Genomic DNA, 23,960 nt, shown 5'->3' with positions numbered 1-23,960 from the left:
AGCGAGCAAGTGTGAACTCTGCAGTAACTAGATTTCTAGTGTTACGTGAGCGAGCAAGTGTGAACTCTGCAGTAACTAGATTTCTAGTGTTACGTGAGCGAGCAAGTGTCGACTCTGCAGTAACTAGATTTCTAGTGTTACGTGAGCGAGCAAGTGTGAACTCTGCAGTAACTAGATTTCTAGTGTTACGTGAGCGAGCAAGTGTCGACTCTGCAGTAACTAGATTTTCTAGTGTTACGTGAGCGAGCAAGTGTCGACTCTGCAGTAACTAGATTTCTAGTGTTACGTGAGCGAGCAAGTGTGAACTCTGCAGTAACTAGATTTCTAGTGTTACGTGAGCGAGCAAGTGTGAACTCTGCAGTAACTAGATTTCTAGTGTTACGTGAGCGAGCAAGTGTGAACTCTGCAGTAACTAGATTTCTAGTGTTACGTGAGCGAGCAAGTGTCGACTCTGCAGTAACTAGATTTCTAGTGTTACGTGAGCGAGCAAGTGTCGACTCTGCAGTAACTAGATTTCTAGTGTTACGTGAGCGAGCAAGTGTCGACTCTGCAGTAACTAGATTTCTAGTGTTACGTGAGCGAGCAAGTGTCAACTCTGCAGTAACTAGATTTCTAGTGTTACGTGAGCGAGCAAGTGTCGAACTCTGCAGTAACTAGATTTCTAGTGTTACGTGAGCGAGCAAGTGTCGACTCTGCAGTAACTAGATTTCTAGTGTTACGTGAGCGAGCAAGTGTCGACTCTGCAGTAACTAGATTTCTAGTGTTACGTGAGCGAGCGAGCAAGTGTCGACTCTGCAGTAACTAGATTTCTAGTGTTACGTGAGCGAGCAAGTGTCGACTCTGCAGTAACTAGATTTCTAGTGTTACGTGAGCGAGCAAGTGTCGACTCTGCAGTAACTAGATTTCTAGTGTTACGTGAGCGAGCAAGTGTCGACTCTGCAGTAACTAGATTTCTAGTGTTACGTGAGCGAGCAAGTGTCGACTCTGCAGTAACTAGATTTCTAGTGTTACGTGAGCGAGCAAGTGTCGACTCTGCAGTAACTAGATTTCTAGTGTTACGTGAGCGAGCAAGTGTCGACTCTGCAGTAACTAGATTTCTAGTGTTACGTGAGCGAGCAAGTGTCGACTCTGCAGTAACTAGATTTCTAGTGTTACGTGAGCGAGCAAGTGTCGACTCTGCAGTAACTAGATTTCTAGTGTTACGTGAGCGAGCAAGTGTCGACTCTCCAGTAACTAGATTTCTAGTGTTACGTGAGCGAGCAAGTGTCGACTCTGCAGTAACTAGATTTCTAGTGTTACGTGAGCGAGCAAGTGTCGACTCTGCAGTAACTAGATTTCTAGTGTTACGTGAGCGAGCAAGTGTCAACTCTGCAGTAACTAGATTTCTAGTGTTACGTGAGCGAGCAAGTGTGAACTCTGCAGTAACTAGATTTCTAGTGTTACGTGAGCGAGCAAGTGTCAACTCTCCAGTAACTAGATTTCTAGTGTTACGTGAGCGAGCAAGTGTCAACTCTGCAGTAACTAGATTTCTAGTGTTACGTGAGCGAGCAAGTGTCAACTCTGCAGTAACTAGATTTCTAGTGTTACGAGTAAGAATGTTGTGTGTTTTACATACTTCCTAATAAAGGATCTTCTATCAATCGATAATTTTTTTACTGACGTTGATATGCGACATACATGACAAAAGTTATGTACCACAAAAAAAAAAAAATCTCACAACTAACAAAAAAAACATTAAATGGTAAATCAGCCAAGTACTCCCCCCAACTGAGTAAAAACGTCCCTTAATTTAATCTAAACAGGGTTTTTCTTCAATAGTTTTTAAATTACAAGGGAGTTTCTAAACTAATTTAGCCCCAAATTTTGCGGCACCGAGGGATGTTGGGGTTGTCGCACGTTCACAGGTTGTGGTGGTTTATAGCAGCACTGTCTATTATATTTATACTATTAAATTTAGCACATATTATTGTCTCGTAAATATAATAATGATGGGAAGGTTAAAATCTTGACATGAGCTTCTTCGAATACACAAGCCACAAAACGCATGAGTCTTTTCTGTATAATAATGAGACTTTTTAAGAAGTACTGAGGTGCCAAAGCCCAAACATGGATACCAAGTTATTGGCCATGGTGGTATTTCGCAAATTGGGGCATGGAGTAAGACAACAAAAATGGAAACCAAGCAGATTGAACATGAGATCGCCAAGCCAACCCATCACCTACCTGCAGTCCCAAATATTTCACTGGTGATTTAATTAACATTTTTTCCTCGGCAATTCTTTCTTGGACAAGTCTATCAATTTAGTTCTATTGAAATTAGGGTGTAAATTAATATTTTATAAGAGCTGATACCTGAGATACAACTATATTGCTATTAATTTAACTCCCTTTGTACTACTATTCGAAAACACGAGAGCAAAGTCATCAGCGTAAATGACAGCGTGATTGGTGGTTGATGGAGTCTATCAATTTATTTACGTAAAGGTCAAATCTTGTGATGGGTGGTTAATTATGTCTCGTAAGCGTCTAATTCTTCTCTCCTTGCTTGTATCCCTATATGGGGTCGACCTCCGAGTACATTTCCGCCATTAATGGCTTATCGTGGGTTAAACCCCACGTCTTCATGTTCTCGGAAACGTGCGCATCCAGGAGGTGCAAGGGCGTCTTCTGCCTCTCTTCCCTCTTCACCGTACGAGTTTAACGGACGTCTCTCCGACGAATGATCCGAAGCATAACAATCTGATAACGTGTGGTCTTTGCGTATTGGAGTTTTTTCCATGGACCAGCCTTCGGAGCCTTGTAGCATACCACGCCTTCCAAACCACACATTTGGCCTTAACAGGAATTTTTGGATCGCACAGATTGTCAGTGACTTAAATTTAAGCCAGTAAGTTTCATTCCATTATCGACATATTTTTGTATGCCTGCCTTTGCATATATTATAGTGGAAATAATACTTACACAATTACAACCTTCTTTTTACCCGCACCCAATCTATTGATAAGTTACCGTCGTGGTCGGCTCCGGAGAAACTTTGGGGTTTTTATTTTGTAGTTTAAATTTCTCAGCAGGCATTCTGATGGCATGAATTATGCCTCGTGTGCATTTTTATCACTTAACTTACTTTCTCATAAAGAATTTTGTGAGTAGTTGATAACCATGATGTCTAACAAGTTAATATAATCATGTGTCGTAAAATGATTTATGTTTTCACTTAGGTGCTTTCTAAGAAAATATATTCTAAGGATGTAATAAATTGAAATAAGTAATAAGAGTTATAATGGAGTTGTATGCCAGGAGAAGAGCAAAACACTTTTTTTCATTTATAGATGAAGCTATAATATTGATGAAGACAATATGAGTAGTTTTCCACAGATAAGTACCAGTAATGTTGCACAGTTTTGTCCAATAATTTAATTAAATTGGAGTTTAGTGGCACGTGGGTACTTGGAGCCCAGTTCTTTACCTGCTGGACGTGTGATCGTCCTGGCGGTTCCTGTGCGGTAAAATAAAACATCGTCGGTGCCTTTTGGCGGGCCGACCGACCGCAGCTCGGGCGTAAACCCCCTCGGGCGCTGCGAAAAACAAACAGACGCGCAGCCCCCGCTGAGTTGGAAATGGTAATTTGCAAAACACCCTCTAATAGCTATCGGATAGATGGCCACTTTAATTGTTTTCTGCTAACGGTGCGCGCCTCATGTTAATAAGCCGTTGTAATATATCACACAGCCTCGCTTGCGAGAGACAACTCCAATTTAGCGGTGTCTTTTTCACACAATGCCCGGCCAACAATTTATCGCCCCTTTCGGAGAGCCACGCCACCGAAACGTGAAATCATATTTATAGTGTCTGTGGCCCGTGTTGCTATTTTATTGTGCTCTCGGCCGCCAAACGTCGGCTTTTACCGTCCACTCTTCTGACCGCTGCTGACAATTAGAGCTGCTGGTCAGTCTTCTAGAAGCAGGGAGCCTTCGTGTCGCTGCTACTGACAGTCTTCTACGGAAGGAACCTTCGTGTCGCTGCTACTGACAGTCTTCTAGGGAAGGAACCTTCGTGTCGCTGCTACTGACAGTCTTCTAGGGAGGAACCTTCGTGTCGCTGCTACTGACAGTCTTCTACGGAAGGAACCTTCGTGTCGCTGCTACTGACAGTCTTCTAGGGAGGGAACCGTCGTGTCGCTGCTACTGACAGTCTTCTAGGGAAGGAACCTTCGTGTCGCTGCTACTGACAGTCTTCTAGGGAGGGAACCTTCGTGTCGCTGCTACTGACAGTCTTCTAGGGAGGGAACCTTCGTGTCGCTGCTACTGACAGTCTTCTAGGGAGGGAACCCTCGAGTCGTTTCTGCTGACAGTTTTCTAGGGAAGTATTAATCTTGTCGCCGCTACTGACAGTCTTTTAGGGAGGGAACCATCGTGTCGTCTCCACTGACAATCTTCTAAGGAAGCAATCATCGTTTCGTTCCTGTTGACAATTAAGACTGCTGGTCAGTCTGCTGGGAGTTAAAGGAAGCAATCATCGTTTCGTAAAATTAAGACTGCTGGTCAGTCTGCTTGGGAGAGAACCATCGTGTCGCTTCTGCTGGCATTCTTCTAAGGAAGCAATCATCGTTTCGTTCCTGTTGACAATTAAGACTGCTGGTCAGTCTGCTTGGGAGAGAACCATCGTGTCGCTTCTGCTGGCATTCTTCTAAGGAAGCAATCATCGTTTCGTTCCTGTTGACAATTAAGACTGCTGGTCAGTCTGCTTGGGAGAGAACCATCGTGTCGCTTCTGCTGGCAGTCTTCTAGGGAAGCAATCAATCTTGGCCGCTAATGACAATTAAGACTGCTGAACTTTCGATATTTTGAGCTCAATTTGGACGGATATGAAAGGCCAAGTCATATTATTTGTTTTTGTTGAATAACCATGTGTTATTGGTGGCCATGTATCCTCAAAAAAAGTGAAATAGAGTGGACCGTGGCAACGGACGGTTGCCGGCAACTCTGAATAATTCTGTTTGTTATGTGGCAGTTTTTTGGGTGAATAGGAGACAAATTCTACACATTTGTGTCGAATCAAATGACAAGTGTACGGTGATGATGATTTACACGTGGGAGTCTGAGCGCCACGCAGGCCGCGCGCCCTGGGGGGTTCCACCGTAAATCTGCACATATCACGTCGTGGCATCTTCCGCGTCCATTGTCCACCCTTTAGTCACACACCGTCACCCTGTGGGGCTGCGGGGACCTCTTGGATAAATTGGACAAGTGTTTTGTTAAATTCGTCGACCAAAACTAAAGTGACCTGTGAAAAAACAAAAGTGTGAAAGACAAGTGAACTCATAAATAGAACGCGAAGCACTTAACTTTTTTACGGAAAGGTGTCGAAAAAAGTAAAAAATAGTGATCCTGAACCTGTGTTCTGTAGGGTGCGTATTTGTAGGGTTCAATAAAAACGTCTAGCGTTCGGAATTACGTTCGGAAGTTTACTAAAAATTACTACACCGTCAAGGTTACAAAATTTGGTGGGTTTTTTTAATAAGTAAATTAATATGTATCAGTACAAAACCCCTTGATTGTTTTTGATTTCGTTTTGTGTGTAGTTCAATTTCTTTTCGTATAACTGTTTTAGAATTTTATATATTTCATGTTATTGGTTTATTAATTTATTTGTTAGTTGTTGAGTATTACATTTTTGTTAAAATTGTGTGTGTGTGTGTGCGCGCGCGTGTGTGTAATGTTAACAGATTATATAGTTGAATTTATTCTATATAAAATTTAACTTTTATATGTAAATATTTAGCATCTTGAAGTCCTTACTTATTGTGCATGAAGTTAAAATTACAATAGTAATGATTACTGTAATACTAATATCTGCATTGCCAATCGGAATGTAAAATCTTAGCCATCACTCAGACAGAGAGAGAAAGATAGACTAAAATAATAAAATACATTTCTGTCTCATTTCACACGTGCTTTGTAATACAATAAATTAAATGTAATACAATTATTGAATAAAGACTTTTTGAGCTTGAACTTATTGAACGGGAACTTAACTTGAACTAAAAAAACACCTTTTTGTGTCTTTCTTCTGTACAACACCAAACCGAAGACCGGTGATTGTATTTGAAACTGAAAGCCCTGTCTCGGCAGAATTACAGCCGTATAGTGTATTGACAAACAGTACATCGTTGACAAAATTACATACCCAAATAGTGTGTCTGCAATCTACAATGTACATTGTACTACATACGTGAATTTTTTAAATGTTAAATTTAAACATTCATACCAGATCTAGACTGTTAAACGTACGTGTAGGCAAGCGTTTTAGACGAGTTTTAAACGCCCTGCGCTTTAAGGCATTTTTATTGACCTTCGCAATTTGTTAAAATGAACACCGGTCTGCGAAGGTAAATCTCCTTAAACTGCCATTCTGTGCATAGCTGCCCAGCAGTCATCTCCGCATCTTTTCTCATATTCATGTACATTTCGGCTTCTGCGTAGTAGGAGACATAACTGGTACATTTAGAGATAACAAATAAAGTTAGGGACTAAACTGTAGCGACAATTCAAAAGTAAGAACTGCCAACTCTGTGAAATCTAATTTTAGCGACTGCGCGAAAAAAATGTTGTAATTTCTTTTAGTTTATAGAACACTTTTTAGCTATAAAACGGTTGTAGAATAAATTAATCTATGATATGCTGCAACCGGAACCTGACTTCAGTAATAGTTTTTAAGGATTGCAAGACATGAATTCTCGATGCAAATTTGACACAATCTTGATAAATGTGAGTATTCCAACAAACTTTTATTAAGGTGTATCCCAAGCAGCTTTGTAGAGTAGATTTCTTCGCGTATGAAATCTGCTGAAATAATGCCAGGACCGTTGTCAATCAACGTTGACAGAGCGCAGTGACAAATTCAGGGCATTGGATTTTAATGAGGTTATCTAGAGATTTGAAGCAACGAAATATTGGACACAATTGTTCCGATTAACAAACGTGCATAGATCTAAACATGGTTTACAGTTTCACTTGAAACAGAGTATAATCTGCATACAGAACACGTTTTCCTTGCACTAGTGATAAGTCACTGTCATTGACATAAATCACAAAAATAATTGGACCAAGTGTTGAGCCCTAAGGGACTCCGTAGGTTTCGATTTACGTTTTACGAATTTAAAATGACCTTAAGCTCAAATCCATAAAATCGGTACCTCGGATGCCGCTGGAATCTAAATTGTTAACCAGTTTTTCTTTTTTTAATTTTTGTTTTTCTACAACACGTTTGGTAGTTATTGCAATTTTTATTAGAAACTAGTACATTCAATGACTAAGCGTAATTAGAATTATATTTATATATTTTATATTTATGTATTATATATATTTATAATATATATATATATATATATATATATATATATATATATATATATATATATATATATATATATGTGTTACAAGCTTTGAAAACAAATAACATGTCTACAATACAATCAAATTTCGCTGAACATTTAGTAGAAACTAGACATAACTACAAAAATTGAAAAGAACTTGGAAATTTTGGATATTGAAAAGAAAGGAGAAGAATTAAACACGAAAGAAGAATTACATATTTATCTAAATTATAACAAAGATCCTCACAACATATTAAATAGCAATTTAAAAAATAAAACAAATCCTATCTTTGAACAAATATAAAACACAGAATACTAATCAAAATTACAACTGTGTCATATAAATTTAACATCTGTTTCAATAGTCGACAGGTGTATATTTATTTGTTTTGTTTATTATTTAATTAGAGGTTAATGTTCACACTGAAGATGGTTTATACCGAAACACGTGTCTGAAATAAAAGAATTTAAAAGGGTTTTAGTTTACAATTTATTATTCTAACATAAAGATAACCCTATAATGTGGAGTTCATAACAACCACAAATGATCGATTAAGTATTAAATTTATAATTCGTATCAGTATTTTATGGTCAACGTAGTTTAAGCAGTGACTATGATCCTGCATTCTCTCTGTAACTATAGCGAAAAGATTCACTACTGCATCAATTGCCGATTTCATCTCCTTCAATATTTTTTGCCGTCTGCATTCAGTCAGTGGCAAGCAGAAACACTGGATATGACTACTGAAAACTAACTGATGACGACGGGCTGTCCAAAGCTAGGCCACAGTATTAAAACACTTTTACATTTCGACCCTTATGTTACTTGTAATACAACGCGCAGTGGCTCCCGCGCCCCAGACATTGGCTAGAAACGTCCACTAAATGCCAAAGCATGTCCGGTATCCGATAACGTACCAATGTGCGCTGGCACGAGTCATGCAGATTTATGTGAACTCCGCGCCAATTGCACGATGTAACCTTAGCGATTATGTACGCTTAATGGACTGAATTTGTACGCTAACAGTTCCTTGCGGCAATCGGTTACCGAGACATGCGGTGATGTGGGGGGGAGGGGTCGGGGGGGCGAGCGGGGGCGACCATAACTCATCGTGTCTCGGCTATAAACTAATAACAAACATTTCCTACACAGTCCGCTAACAAAATATGAAACCGTATAAATCGCGCGACACCGCCCCCGCTAGCGCCGCACCGGCCGCCGCCGCACCGCCTGCCCGTCTCGCTCTCGGTCGTGTCGCGCGATTGTGATCGTATCCCGTTGACATATCGGCGATAGTCGCTGGCGATTTATCACCGCGCGGAGATGGATCTGGGGCGGTCTCCATCTGAATTGGCACCGTGTACTGGTGTGATTCACTTACTTATTGCTGTATTCCCAGGTTCCTAAATAAATTCATTTTATTTCATCCTGCTTCAAATCCTTTTTCTCTAGTGCAATCTAGCTCGGATATGTGACGATAATATGATAGATAAGTTGATTTAAAGCTTGTTTTCGGAAATGGAGGGTTTGAAAGGATAACAGGATTTCGGACATTTGCAATCGTTGTATGTTGCACAACGTTTCGAGGATTGCAATCTATCCTCTTCGTCAGGTGGGTGAGGTAATACGTACATGTAAAAGTAAAGAACAGAGTGAAGAAAGGAGGGGAAGAAAGGGGTTCAAACATACCCAAAATCTGCATCCTGTGAAGTGCTGGACGCCAAGCAGCTTTCGGGTTTGTTTGTACTCTTTTCTTTCCCTTCACTTCTTCTTTCTGTTTTTGTTGTAGTATGTATTAATATCTCACCCACCTGACGAAGAGGATAGATTCCAATCCTCGAAAAGTTGTGTTATAACTTTTGTAACATATACCGACAGCGAATGTTCGAAATTCTGTTATCCTGTTCAGATAAACATGTGTCGTACTTTCTTGATGTACAAATTATCTGGTATGTTTGAGTGTTTTTTTCAAGTGATATCGTAACTTTGTGTATATTGCGTTGTTTTAACAATGACACCAATGCTACAGCTAATTTTAAAGGAATTAAATTGTCTAAAATGGCGCAACAACCCAAGTAGCAGTAAGTAACATATAAGACACCCATCAACTGCAAGCCAAAATTTGAAAGGTTTCATAACCTATTTTCAATTAATGGTTGGCTTGCATACAACATGTCACGCCTCGTATAGCACTTCGCTGAAGTTTCGTGTAAAATGTCAAGTCTTCGTGCAACTCAATTTATTCCCGAGCTACCCTACCGATACCCTGCGTTAGACTTCGCTGACGCTCGAATAAATCCCATGGAAGGGCATGCACCAGCTTTAAACTCTACCTTGATGATGTTAAATTGAAGTTACATCGATACATTAAGAGTATCAATTAATTTATGTAAGAAATATCGTGCGGATAGACAGATCGAGGGGAAATGTAGCCAGATCTCTGAGCGATCTTTCCATTTTAAAATCCCTAATACTCGTGGTATGATATCGCTTCCAAGGATCACCTCAAAACAAAACTGAGAATACTGTATAATTAACGGAACTGAATAGAAATTTTCATTGTGTTGCTGGTTTCTAGTCTACCCTGGTATATCAAATTTGTGAGATCATAAATGTACAATTCACGCAAGTAATACCGAGGTCGACCGCCAGCATTATAGAACCATTAAATGTACATTTCTCATCGTGTCGGATAATTTATTTTGGCGAAGTAGGCGCCTCAGCAACCTACGTGTCTGCGACTTTCTCGGGCCTCGGCAACTTGACCGGCCCCTAACTGACTTTGGCGAGAATTACACAAATAACACTTTCCGAAATTGATGACGGTTTTCGTACTAGAATGACTTTTCAGTTCCCATAATTGGTGAAGAAAGCAAAGGTTAAATCTTCCGTTTTGTATTCAAACTCATGATTAGTTCATTTTTAAATAAATTATATTTCGATATGAAGCCATACGTTATTAATAAGAAACTTATTGTATATGATGTGTCTAAACAAATTTTACTTCCGTGCTTCTCAATAAATTAGGTTCATTGAAATAGACAGTCAAATATCTTTTTGTAAAAATAACTGATTTACATAATTCAAATATATATATAAATTTTAAATTTGGTAATACATCAAATATACAAAATAAAAATAAATTATAGAATGTTTTAGAAGCATATATACGGGGGTGCTAAAAGTCCTGAAACAGTCTAATATCTTCTGTACTCGTAAACGATCAAACATAAAACGTTGTACAGTGACATTGGGCATAAAATGGATTTTTTATGCAATCAGTGGCTCTTTACCACCCCAGGGGGATGGCCTGTAAGAAGTCGGTGGAAAAATCTTAAATGTAAGCATAGGTATATATGCACATCATTTTAAAGGGCTAGTCATGCAAAGAAGTATAACGCAAACCGCACTTCAAAATATCCGTTACAAAATGGCGGCGGTTCAAAGATTTAAAAAAGTAAACTGTAAATTCAGTTGAAAATTGTGGCAACTGCTTTAATTAAATTAATTTCACATTAGCAATTGGATAGTAATATTTAGTGTACATTCAATAAAAGTAGTCACATTTGGTGGTTAGTAACGATCACCTCGTTTTGAAAAATGCTAACTACTTAGTCCGTACTGAGCAGAATTTTCTAATTTGATTCACATCGCGAACGAGTACTTTTTTATTTTCACATAATCCATTCTCATTGGAGATTTTAATCTTCGCGAGTCAATTGGCCAACCTGTATTAACACACATCCTAGTGTATATTAAACATGTCCATTATATTTAAGCCGCGCAATGTAACCAAATTGTAAATCATATGAGTATCATTTTTGGCCTAAATATTTTTCTACTTCAGTTGATACCAAGGCTGAGCAACAAATGAATCTCCTTTTACCAGAAGATGTTTACCACCCCACCTTAACTCACAGCTTATTTCTTTATACCACGTCTTTCATAGCAGGATTTCGTCCTAAACTGAAGAGATGCGAATTTGGCAAATGGCTTTACTGAACTATCTACTTCTGCACGTACAACAGCTATGGTGGGAAGGGCTGATTCGATGTGAATGTTGAATTTAGCTCCAGACCACCTTCCTCTGATGTCGAAACGATACGGGGGGGGGGGGGTTCGTTTTGAGCGTCTTCGTTCTTTGTCACCGACTATTTTTGGATCCCTTCGAAAACCATGATTCCAGATTTCAGGAGTTAAATCTGCAACAGCATCAGTTTTCAGATGCTGCAAGTTAGAGGAAGTTGAACGGGAGCTAAATTCAACATTCACATACCTAATACTGGCTTGGGCGTGACAGGGACGTAAACATATAATTTATTTATTTATGTAGTACAATAAAAGAGTCTTGTACTCGCTCTTCCCCTAGTAATAGATGTAACCAGTCCTCTTTTTCTGGTCAATTAAAACAATTTGTTATATTGAAAAACTTAATCCACACTCAATATAAAGTTACATATATCCGGCATCATATCGTAATGCAAAACTCTGTCGAAGAATTACTTTGATGATTGTGTTTGCCTTATTCAAGGTAATCTCAAATCTAACCAAACAATCTTTTTAGCGATATGAATAAAAGTAAACAGCTGGGCAGATGATTCTCCAGCTACCATGTCCTGGGGTGGTGTGTCATCATCAGATTATAAAGAGGTTGCGGACATGTTTGCCAATTAGTTCGTTTCTGTTTTCACGTTTGACGATAACCCTGATAAGATTGCCAACTCTCATCCTGTCCTGTATTTCTACTCTATCAATTGAAGAAGATGAATTATCGTCCTGAGCCTGGATACAAAAAAGGGGGTGTGCCTGACTGAGTTCCTCGTTCAGTATTTCACTGGTCTGAACTGATCATACCTCTCCCCCCCCCCCTAAACAGTCTATTTAATAGTACACTATCTGTTGGAATATCTCCGGAGATTTTTAAGATCGGTCATATAGTGCCCATTTATAATAAAGGACCATCACATGATATTCCGAATTATCGACCTGTGGTTATTCTGCCAGTTTTTGCAAAGATCTGTAAAAAACGATTAGAGAACAACATAACATTCAAAATAGGCAACCTCATCATTAATAATCAGCATAGCTTAACTTCTACTAATCTCGTTCCATCCCAGATTCCTCAAGTGGATGTAGTAGAACTAGACTTTTTGAAAACATTTGACCGTGTATGTCGCCGGCTTCTCGTCACACTAGCTAGCAGCATGGACATTGAGTAGATATACCCTTGAGTGGTTAACTAGTTATTACCTGTAAGATTAACGTGGAGTAAGATTTCGTAAAGTTACCTCTAAACCGGTAACAAACTACAAGGATCACCATCGGTGCATTGCTTTATATTGTAAGCAGCGTCCCGGTTAGGCGTTGATTGTCACTCTACGTTAAACCATTTACCATGACCTATGGTTGTAAATTAAAGGTGCGACTAACTTCAAATATTGTTAACGGTTTAGTACTTAATGCCAAACTTGGTAAGCGGAATTGAATCTAAACATAGATTTTTACGTTATTAATGAATCTTCACCCCCCCCCCATGAAGGGTGGGGGACGGCCGACGACGAGGAGCCGCTTAACGTGTAAGCTTGTGGCAGAATGTTCATTATATTAGAGGCCTTACAGAAAATCTGACATTGAGAGTTGAAAATTGGAATGATGAGATTGGGAGTAAAATCATGTTTAAGGGACGCTCTGGGAATGTGGAGGCAGTGGCAAGAGAGTCAGGTCAGTGACATCATCTATCAATTGACCGGGTCCGCGCGACAATGCGCCAGAGGTGTCCAATGTCCGGTAGCTCTGAGTTATGTCCCACCTCCAATAGAGATGTCCATGATTGTAAGTCCCGCCGTATGGGGGGTCTCCACCTGGCCACTGTCCTACCCTACTACGGGTCACTTCTGGGAACGTCCCCCTTAATGGCACGGCGCGGCGTAGAGTGGAAGTACGGCATTCGATTACGGGGAATTCGGACGAGTCAATCGAACCGTATTGCGGCCACTGTCTTCCTTGGTCGCCGGTGAAGTCGGGCCGGGGGTGGGAAGATGACCACCGGCAATGGTCGAGTGGCTGGGCCGGGATTACTGAAGGGCCGTGCTGGACCTCTAGTCTAGGGACCAGTGCTTACTATTTCGAATGAAACAAACCGGGTAAAATGACACGGTTACAATCTACTGCCCGCTGTGCTGTGCTTTTACACCACTCGGTCAGCGAACTGCTGGAGTATACGGTTACAACTATACAGGGTGTTAATTTAAAAACTTAAAACTCGTATTAAAAGACTTCTAGTCCAAGTATCAATAGTCTGTAAACGGGAGTGTATAGTACTAATTGGGGGAACAAAAAACATTATTTTCAAAATAGGGGTGCTCACCCCAATGCCCCCCCCGTACCCAAAGCCAAAAGTTTGAAATGGCAACTAATACCTTGTGACACCTCAAATTGAAGCTCATAAAAATGCTGTATTTTGGTAAACAATTTTGAAATCGGCCAAGCTATTTGGTATCAGCAGCCAATAATGCAATTTCTTGCACACCAAGTATTAGTCTACAAACAACTGTACTACTGCTAATAACACAACACCATTATTTACTTACTTACTTACTTACTCCCAGGGCCATTTATATATCGGAGGTGATATTTAGCCGCACCAACAAAGCTCCTCCATCTTGAACGGTCCTCTGCATCTTCCTCTGAAGCGCCCATCTTTTCCATATCAGCCTTCACCTGGTTCCACCATCTCACTTTCGGTCTCCCACGGGGCCGTCTTCCTTCTGGGTTACCGTACATTACCCTCCTCAGTTTGCATTCCTCTTCTCTTCTCAAAACATGGCCTGCCCAACGGAGTCTTCTGCACTTTATTTCTCCTATTACATCCGTACTATTGTAGAGCTCCCTGATTTGCTGAATCATTTACTGAATTATTTACCATTATTTACACCATTATTTACTGAATCAATTTAGAAGACTCATGATGTATCATGCAAATTTAGAAGTTCTCCACAAATAAAATCGTTTTTGAGATACCTTGCCATATGATACATTTACATTTATTTTCGTTTCTTAAGTTGGGATTGTGTCTTCAAACAATAAAAGTTCCGTAAGCCAGGAAGAGTACCACAATGCAAGAGTGCGCTAAAATAAAATCTTGTCGCCGATTTTTAAGATTGCTCTAAGCTTTGTTTATCACTGTATGAAAAAAGGTGTCACAAGTTGAAACCTCACAAGGACGTACGCAGTTTGTATACACATTTATTTATTCTGCTATTTTCTCGTTTCCATCGCGGTTACCCATAAGACCAATGTGAGAGCATTCGCTAACTCCGTGGAGTGACATGGACCATTATCGGGTTATATAAAGAGTGTTCATGCAAACTTTCAAGTCTATAGAATAGTTAGTTTTCCAGATATCGATACATCAGTGCAGTTAGATAGATCGATTTCGTACAGACTTTTTTCAGCCCCTCGATTGGTAGGCAGCAATGCGATAAGTCTAACGTTGATTTCTACATTCTAAATTAGTAATGCAATTAGGTTATCAATTAGAACATTGATGTGATATATCGTGTGGATCGTGTTAGTCTCCAATACATAATATATCAGGCAATGATAAGGCAAGACACTTTACGTCCGTAATGCCTTCTTTCGGATTTATTAACAAGGTTTACAACTTAACAAGGTTTACAACTTACAAGGTTTACAACTTAGCAAGGTTTACAACTTAACAAGGTTTACCACTTAACAAGGTTTACTTAACAAGGTTTACAACTTAACAAGGTTTACAACTTAACAAGGTTTACAACTTAACAAGGTTTACAACTTAACAAGGTTTACAACTTAACAAGGTTTACAACTTAACAAGGTTTACAACTTAACAAGGTTTACAACTTAACAAGGTTTACAACTTAACAAGGTTTACAACTTAACAAGGTTTACAACTTAACAAGGTTTACCACTTAACAAGGTTTAGCACTTAACAATTTGTCAATATAATAAATTAAGGTCTCTTACCCATTATAACAATCGCGTAGTAACGTTGTACCCGGTCATCCCCTGCAAATAAAACATTCCGGGATTCCGCGTCATTTAAATTTTATATTAGATTGCATTTGTGTATACAGTGTTATATTAGTGTGGTGAACTGTAACGATTGTTAACTAAAGTTGCTATTATTGTTGGGGTGTGTTTCAGGCCTTGCTGAGAAGTCTGCCGCGGGACGAGAGGTTCGTACACAATGTTGGTCAGATTTTCGAATATTATATGAACTTTTTACCACTTGCAAGAAATACTTATAGGTCTTCCGAGTGGGTAATTTAATCGTATATTGCGGGAAACGAGGGTCAGTTTGCATTGTTAAATGCACAATATAGCAATCTCAGTCGTTCTGGGAGCGATACCGAACCGGACAGAAAGTGTTAACATACGAAACGATAACTTATTTTACAAATTTGTTCTCTCACTAAAAAAACAATAATATTTTGCAAATAATAGTTATATCCAGGATGTCTACCAGGCAGGGAGAACTGGATATGTCCATTTTGAAAATCTGGAAAGCTGAGGAAGGAGCCAGATTTTCATTAAAAAAAAACACTGTCAGGAAACGTTATAAGTGAAGAAACCCACACGCTGAATTCGCTATAATAGGTTTACATCGACGTGAAAAAAAACGTTTTTACTTTGGAAGGGTTTACTTTTGTTTTGTGTTGTTTGTTGTAGTTGATTAACAAATATTTAAAAAACATATATTTTTCTTAAATCCTATTTCATTAAAAATATAACCTCCTTTTAAACAATAATAATGATAATAATATTCATATCAATAACATCTATTTTTTTCTATTTAGCTTCATAAGAAATGTTAGAACATTACCAACTCCCAACTTGAAACAAGATTAAACCTCTAACAACCAAGTAAGAGTTTACTTAGAAAACATTAAATTGCAAATGTTAAATATGTATATTTTATTTCATTATTTGTTACATTATTCCTAGTATTTAGTTTTTTTAGTAGACGATGCGTATTTTAAATCAAATACAATTTACCACTACTATTCAAGAGATTATTAATAATCTTAAATTATGGTTGCTATTATAGGGATCTTATTATCTTGGAAATAATAAATTTTCCCAACTTTTTACAACGCTTTTAAGCATTGGAATTTTCAGTATTAATAATTCCGTAAGCTGCTCTATAATAATGTTCAATGATTTTCAAATTGAAGTGTAATAAAACTAGTCTAGTTGAAATTAAACCAATTTTCTTACCTTTGAAAATTGTATTAAGTAATCAAGATTGTATCTTAAAAGTAATATACAATGAAAAATAATTGACTTAAATGTATTAAATTACATAACTCAAGAAATAAGATTGATATGATTAATAAATTATACATAATATTTTACACGAAAATAAAGTTAATTTAAATTTTTAACCTTAGCATTGCGTTTTCTTCAACACATTCGAATATAATTTTTAGTGAAAATTTTCGCTTTGAATTATGTTGTACCCTGTTGCAGGTGTATAACGCAGTTATATGGTTAATTTTACCCTTAATTTCAATTTTAAATTAAAGATTTAACTTGCATCTTAGCACTTTTAACACGCAATATCACACTAGGTCAGGTTCCTCCAATGAAACAAAAACTAAGTTAGGGAACCATCTCGAGAGTCCGGAATATATCTGATAAATAAGAGATATTGTGATTTACCATTCGCAAGGGAGGATCTGTCATTACCCACTAGATTTTAAAATATTTAATTTTAAAATATGAAAAAACACAATTTAAAAAAAGTTGTATTCCATATAAACAAATATAATTTCTTGAATTAAATAATTATACATTTTATTTTCTCAATTTGCAAAGTACTGTAGCAATTTCATTAAATAAATATATACATAAATAAATGATACTTGTTAACATAAAAACTTAGATAAAGAAAATGTTCTTGCCAAGTCTGACCAAAATGTAAAAGTAAAACTCTAAATTCATTACAAACTAAAAGTTAATCTAAAATACACAGAAATAAAAATTATAAAGGAATTAACAATTAATGCCTTTATTATAGAAATGCTTTTTTATATTTATTATTTTTATAAATGTTTATAATTTCAATAAACATTGAATCACAAAAAGTACTTGCTCCGCCGGGAGTATATATATCTTGGGAGCCCTATACAGGGCTCCCAAGATACTTTGCCTTATAGGAGGTTCCTGTTACTCACGTTTTAATTAGTTAAACCGCAAACAGATAATGAAATTTGATTAGTTTATCCATTATTGTCGACTAACGAATTCAAGAAGGGTAATACATACATTTCTGAGGCACTCGAGAAAAAGGTATAATGGATGGAGAAAAGAAATGTCAATGTTTGCTTATGCGTTTTGTCCTTTATTTCTTTTTGTAAATAATATGCTTAAACTTAATTTAATTTATTATAAAGCATAATGTATATTAAATATACAAACTTGCTTCATTAAGTAACTTAATATAGCCTACTTTAACACCTAATAGCATCGCATTGATGTCCTGGACAATTACAAAATTTGACCTGGAAAAATTGGAGAATAAAAGATTTGTATACTATAAAGGTTTTTGTAGTCACCCTGTTCGGCGTCTGTCAACGATAAGAAGATACAAATTCCGAACTTTCTAGTCAGTTTCAAACTCTTTATCTTGTATACTATCGCTAATAGACTATTGTCTGACGTGAAAGTTTTGGTTTTAAATGTGTTAAGAAATAAAATTATGAGCTGTGAAGAATTAATCATGTAATATTTTTTGACACTTTCGCTACCTTCACATATCAACTTCCCACCAAAACTAGGGCGACTAAGTTAGATGAATTTTTTTCTTAGGTAAAATTCCTTATATATTTATCTAAAACTAGGCTGTGTCCTTTCTTATATAACGCGAATTATATATAACGCTCTGGCCTCCAGAACTAGTATGTTTACAGCGGGTTAAAAAGTATATGAAGGGTATTAAGTATTTTTCTTGTATTCGCTGTCGCAGTCAGAATTGATGGCTGAAAAGGGGGGGGGCATTATTATCACCGTTCTAAAAATACTTCAACCTTTTTTCAACAATCTTAAAGACTGTTTACTTGGTTATCATTATTACTTTTTAGTTCTGACGCTAATGCCTCCGGTTTTCGGTGCTGCCTGTATCGTTGGGGGACCAACGACACCAACATCCCTCGAGATTGTTGTCCGACCAGAAATGTCCCAGAGAGTTATCAAGTACAATAATTTCATATGCAAAGGAAAAGAGGTTTTTCCGGACATTTGCCATCGTTCAATGATATAAAAAAACACTAATAAAATTTTTGTACCTTGAACTGTTTATAAGATACTAAAATAAATGCAAATCCTCTGAGAACAAATTAATTCTAAAATCTAACTTTTCAAAAAGTCTCTACCTACTTCTTCCGAATGAGCTGGAAGGTTTATTTAATAATAAAATATTTAACCCTACCGGTACCAAGAAACTGAACAAATAAATAGAATTAATTTCATTTTGTTTCCTAATTCGCTAAATATATTGGATACTCACTGTTAATATTTAATTTATTGGTGATGTTTTCTAGGAAACAACCAATCTTGGCTCACATCACTAACATTCACTCATCTTCCAATCTTAATATACGTAGTACTTTAGTAAGTAAATGTACCAACAGTGGATCACAGAAAAAAAACCAAAAATCATATTATCAAACAATCCAGGTAGTTTTGAATATTTGAAATTATAAATACTTCTGTTTTTCAGTATTTTGTGGAAATAAATGTGATTTGATTTGATAAATGATTCCTGTTACTTAATTTACTGCTATTTGCGATTGTGTGTAAGTACTTCTACTACCCGACTTAGGGAACAGGATTGCAACGGATGTTGGAACAAATTACCACAAATACATTGATCAAGTTGAGAAGTTTCGAGATCTGCAATCTGATCTCTTCTTCAGGTAAATAAGTTATTTACCACCTGAAGAAGACATTGCTGAGACATCTCTGCCGTGTGTGAACAGACTTCGTATTGACGCTCATGTATTTTACAAACTCCATAGAAAGGAAAGTTATTAGGTTATTAGGGAAAGTTACACGATGTTTCGTCGACTCATCGAAAGGCGAGAGATAAAAACTAAGCTTAAACTAGCTGGGTGGTAGCTATAAATCATCACCGAATTTCGCGCGTATCGCTAGCGACGAAATGCTAGAGCACCGCAGCTTTGTGGCATTTCTTGCAAATACAGCTATAGTGACGATAAACCAGCGATCACGTTGTGATCACTGCGATAAACCGTCACCGTTGAACTCGGCGTTAGGGTTAAATACAGTATTACAGGTGTTTATTTGGTTAGAAAATAGACTAGAGAATCGGAAATTTCCGACCGGGAAAACCGGGAATTTGAAAAGAGGTTTGAGTGGCCACCCTGATAACTAACCCAACACATAATTACAAACTAGGTTACGACCTACCCATATGCAGAGATGTATTCTATAAATAAAGCTGGAATTTGAAGCTCGGTGGATCAGTATCAATATCGTTATTTCGTGGTTATAGCGATAATCAGTTTCACTGATAGCGTCGCAAGTGTGTATGGAATTGTTCCAGCGATAGGTGTACCTATTGTTGAGTTGTGGGTACCTGAAGGATTCTGACCTGAAATATATTCAAGCGGACCGTGAGGATGTTACAGTTTATCCAGGACTAATGACGGGCGAGTGGGGAATGTCAGACACCACCAGATGGCACCGGCACCGGCACTGGCACCGGCACCGGGCCGAGTGAAAGGCAGGCAGTGGCCGGGCCGCGGCCGCGAGACGGAATGAAGTAGTCGTACCCGTGGGTGTGGGCACCGGCTGGCGCCGTTCTTATTTGTGGGAATCTCTCTATACGGTGTGTTAGATAAATAAAATCTCATCCCGGTTGCATATGGATGTATGTAGATGAGACTATGGTTCGCTCACAATTCGCCGGGACATTTGGGATTCAAATGGATCGCGAAGACCGGCGGAACAACGGCTAATGGTCGCTAATTGATCGCTTCGGCAGCCTTCCGGCCCGCGTCCTAGTTAGTGTAAGATGTCCGGTATCACACGGCCGGTGGACGGCGGATCTGTTGTCGGCGTCATTAGTGACCGCTCGCCGCTCGTGTGTTGTCGCCGCTCCGCTAATATACACACTCGGTACGGGTAGTCCCCACCAGTCCGTGTGTGTACCTGTATGCGCGAATTGTGCTCCGGTGCTGGGTGACCACAAGTAAAGTCCTTAAAGGAGGACTTTTGGGGGGGAGGGGGAGGGGAAAGGAGGACAGTATTAAATATTTTTACAAACTTTGCGAAAACACATTTATTTTTTTTTTTATTTTTTTTTTATACGTTACCGCCAAAACGCCCATTATAAATCAGTATTGCATTGCTTGTAATGTAAATAAAAAACTCAAATTTGATTTGTTTTGACATATAAATCGAAAAATCTAAGGAATGTACATTATTCAAGTGTATATTAATGGGTTATATTAATATATGTATATTAATTTGAAGTATTTTTTTAGGTTATTATTTTCTATTAGGAACAAGACTGAATAATTTATTGTTAGATAAAAAAACAGTATTACTGATTTGAACCCAAATTTTTAGAATGGTGTTAAAAATAATTTCTTTGACATAATTGCAATTACTTCATTGTATTGATTCATTACATTATTAGGCTAGTAGAATATTCTTACAGACATACATCAGAAATTATCACTAAAACAGAAAAATATATAATTGTATAAGTAGGAAATCAAGGGATAGTAGCGCCAGTGCAGCTGAGCGGATAGAAACAACAGTGAGTCAGTGACACTATAGACAACACTCAACATATTACAACTGAATCTAACAGCAGTTCACATGGCATGGCATTACGTGTGCGCTGCTATAACTTTTCATCGTCTATCTTTTGGACTTCGGCAATTGGAAGATTTCTTTGACGTGATGCTACTATTTTTGAACAATTAAGCGTTCAACAAAAAGCCGGACATTGTACATAATTTTCAAAAATCGGGAGGACATGAGGACAAACATTAAAAAAGAGTATTCTCCTTAATTTACAAGACTTGCGCGCTATTGTGAATACTTCAACGTTTTCAGTTTGGACGATTGATCACACTTGTGAACTCAAGAATTTAATAGATGGTATTGGACGATGTCTTAGGCTTTGAATGACAATAATCACGAAGGTCTGCCCTCGATGGCTTCGTACATGATTAAAGAATGATATAGTTCAACCGTCAACTAGACATAACTCGGTTTGGTAGCTTCTTCTGTACTAGATCCTTATTGGCAAAGAATACTGTATCAAATGTTGCCCATCAATAACGTTAAAGTAGGATTTCTTTTGGAACCGCCAGCGTTAAGACGACAATTGCGCTGCTGAAGATTTTGAAAGTGTAAACTCTCTATCAATGCAATTTCTATTTCTATACCTATTACATATAGTTTGTAAGAGGTGACTGCGTTAGCGGCTTCTGTACTACACGTAGATTGTACGATGGCTTCAGACTGTGGTGGGGGTTGTTGTATGGTTAGCACAAGGCGACTGTGTCAAGTGAGGACTGCTTGACCCGAGAAGGTGTGAAAGAGGAGAGCCTCTGGGCGACTGCGGCTTCTGTATTACATATTGTCTGTAGGAAGGCTTCAGACTGTGATGGGGGTTGTTGTATGGTTAGCAGAAGGCGACTGTGTCAAGTGAGGACTGCTGACCCGCCGAAGGTGTGATAGAGGAGAGCCTCTGGGCGACTGCGGCTTCTGTATTACATATTGTCTGTACGAAGGCTTCAGACTGTGATGGGGGTTGTTGTATGGTTAGCAGAAGGCGACTGTGTCAAGTGAGGACTGCTGACCCGCCGAAGGTGTGATAGAGGAGAGCCTCTGGGCGACTGCGGCTTCTGTATTACATATTGTCTGTACGAAGGCTTCAGACTGTGATGGGGGTTGTTGTATGGTTAGCAGAAGGCGACTGTGTCAAGTGAGGACTGCTGACCCGCCGAAGGTGTGATAGAGGAGAGCCTCTGGGCGACTGCGGCTTCTGTATTACATATTGTCTGTACGAAGGCTTCAGACTGTGATGGGGGTTGTTGTATGGTTAGCAGAAGGCGACTGTGTCAAGTGAGGACTGCTGACCCGCCGAAGGTGTGATAGAGGAGAGCCTCTGGGCGACTGCGGCTTCTGTATTACATATTGTCTGTACGAAGGCTTCAGACTGTGATGGGGGTTGTTGTATGGTTAGCAGAAGGCGACTGTGTCAAGTGAGGACTGCTGACCCGCCGAAGGTGTGATAGAGGAGAGCCTCTGGGCGACTGCGGCTTCTGTATTACATATTGTCTGTAGGAAGGCTTCAGACTGTGATGGGGGTTGTTGTATGGTTAGCAGAAGGCGACTGTGTCAAGTGAGGACTGTTGACCCCGAAGGTGTGATAGAGGAGAGAGCTGGGCCTCTGGCGACTGCGGCTTCTGTATTACTGGGCTGTCTGTTCACTGACATATTGTCTGTACGAAGGCTTCAGACTGTGATGGGGGTTGTTGTATGGTTAGCAGAAGGCGACTGTGTCAAGTGAGGACTGCTTGACCCGCCGAAGGTGTGATAGAGGAGAGCCTCTGGGCTACTGCTGCGGCTTCTGTATTACATATTGTCTGTACGAAGGCTTCAGACTGTGATGGGGGTTGTTGTATGGTTAGCAGAAGGCGACTGTGTCAAGTGAGGACTGCTGACCCGCCGAAGGTGTGATAGAGGAGAGCCTCTGGGCGACTGCGGCTTCTGTATTACATATTGTCTGTAGGAAGGCTTCAGACTGTGATGGGGGTTGTTGTATGGTTAGCAGAAGGCGACTGTGTCAAGTGAGGACTGCTGACCCGCCGAAGGTGTGATAGAGGAGAGCCTCTGCGGCTTCTGTATTACATATTGTCTGTACCTTAGACTGGCAGAAGGCGACTGTGTCAAGTGAGGACTGCTGACATATTACATATTGTCTGTAGGAAGGCTTCAGACTGTGATGGGGGTTGTTGTATGGTTAGCAGAAGGCGACTGTGTCAAGTGAGGACTGCTGACCCGCCGAAGGTGTGACAGAGGAGAGCCTCGGGGCGACTGCGGCTTCTGTATTACATATTGTCTGTACGAAGGCTTAGACTGTGATGGGGGTTGTTGTATGGTTAGCAGAAGGCGACTGTGTCAAGTGAGGACTGCTGACCCGCTGAAGGTGTGATAGAGGAGAGCCTCTGGGCGACTGCGGCTTCTGTATTACATATTGTCTGTACGAAGGCTTAGACTGTGATGGGGGTTGTTGTATGGTTAGCAGAAGGCGACTGTGTCAAGTGAGGACTGCTGACCCGCCGAAGGTGTGATAGAGGAGAGCCTCGGGGGCGACTGCGGCTTCTGTATTAAATATTGTCTGTACGAAGGCTTCAGACTGTGATGGGGGTTGTTGTATGGTTAGCAGAAGGCGACTGTGTCAAGTGAGGACTGCTGACCCGCTGAAGGTGTGATAGAGGAGAGCCTCTGGGCGACTGCGGCTTCTGTATTACATATTGTCTGTACGAAGGCTTAGAC

At 39.2% G+C, this 23,960-nt stretch overlaps 1 protein-coding gene across 2 annotated transcripts in view; it reads left to right on the top strand.

The window, feature by feature from the left end:
• Positions 1-23,960, top strand: part of LOC124353128 (RNA/RNP complex-1-interacting phosphatase) — a 133,019-nt gene that overhangs the window by 59,278 nt on the left and 49,781 nt on the right. For both annotated transcript variants that reach the window (XM_046802977.1, XM_046802978.1), the window contains exon 3: positions 15,561-15,592. In XM_046802977.1, coding sequence (XP_046658933.1) covers positions 15,561-15,592 — 32 coding nt within the window. The remainder of the gene's footprint in view (positions 1-15,560; positions 15,593-23,960) is intronic.

The sequence above is a fragment of the Homalodisca vitripennis genome, chromosome 1, assembly GCF_021130785.1.
Source record: "Homalodisca vitripennis isolate AUS2020 chromosome 1, UT_GWSS_2.1, whole genome shotgun sequence".
NCBI classification, from domain to species: Eukaryota; Metazoa; Arthropoda; class Insecta; order Hemiptera; family Cicadellidae; genus Homalodisca; species Homalodisca vitripennis.
Note: the sequence above shows the minus strand (reverse complement) of the source record. Positions and strands in the feature narration are given on the sequence as shown.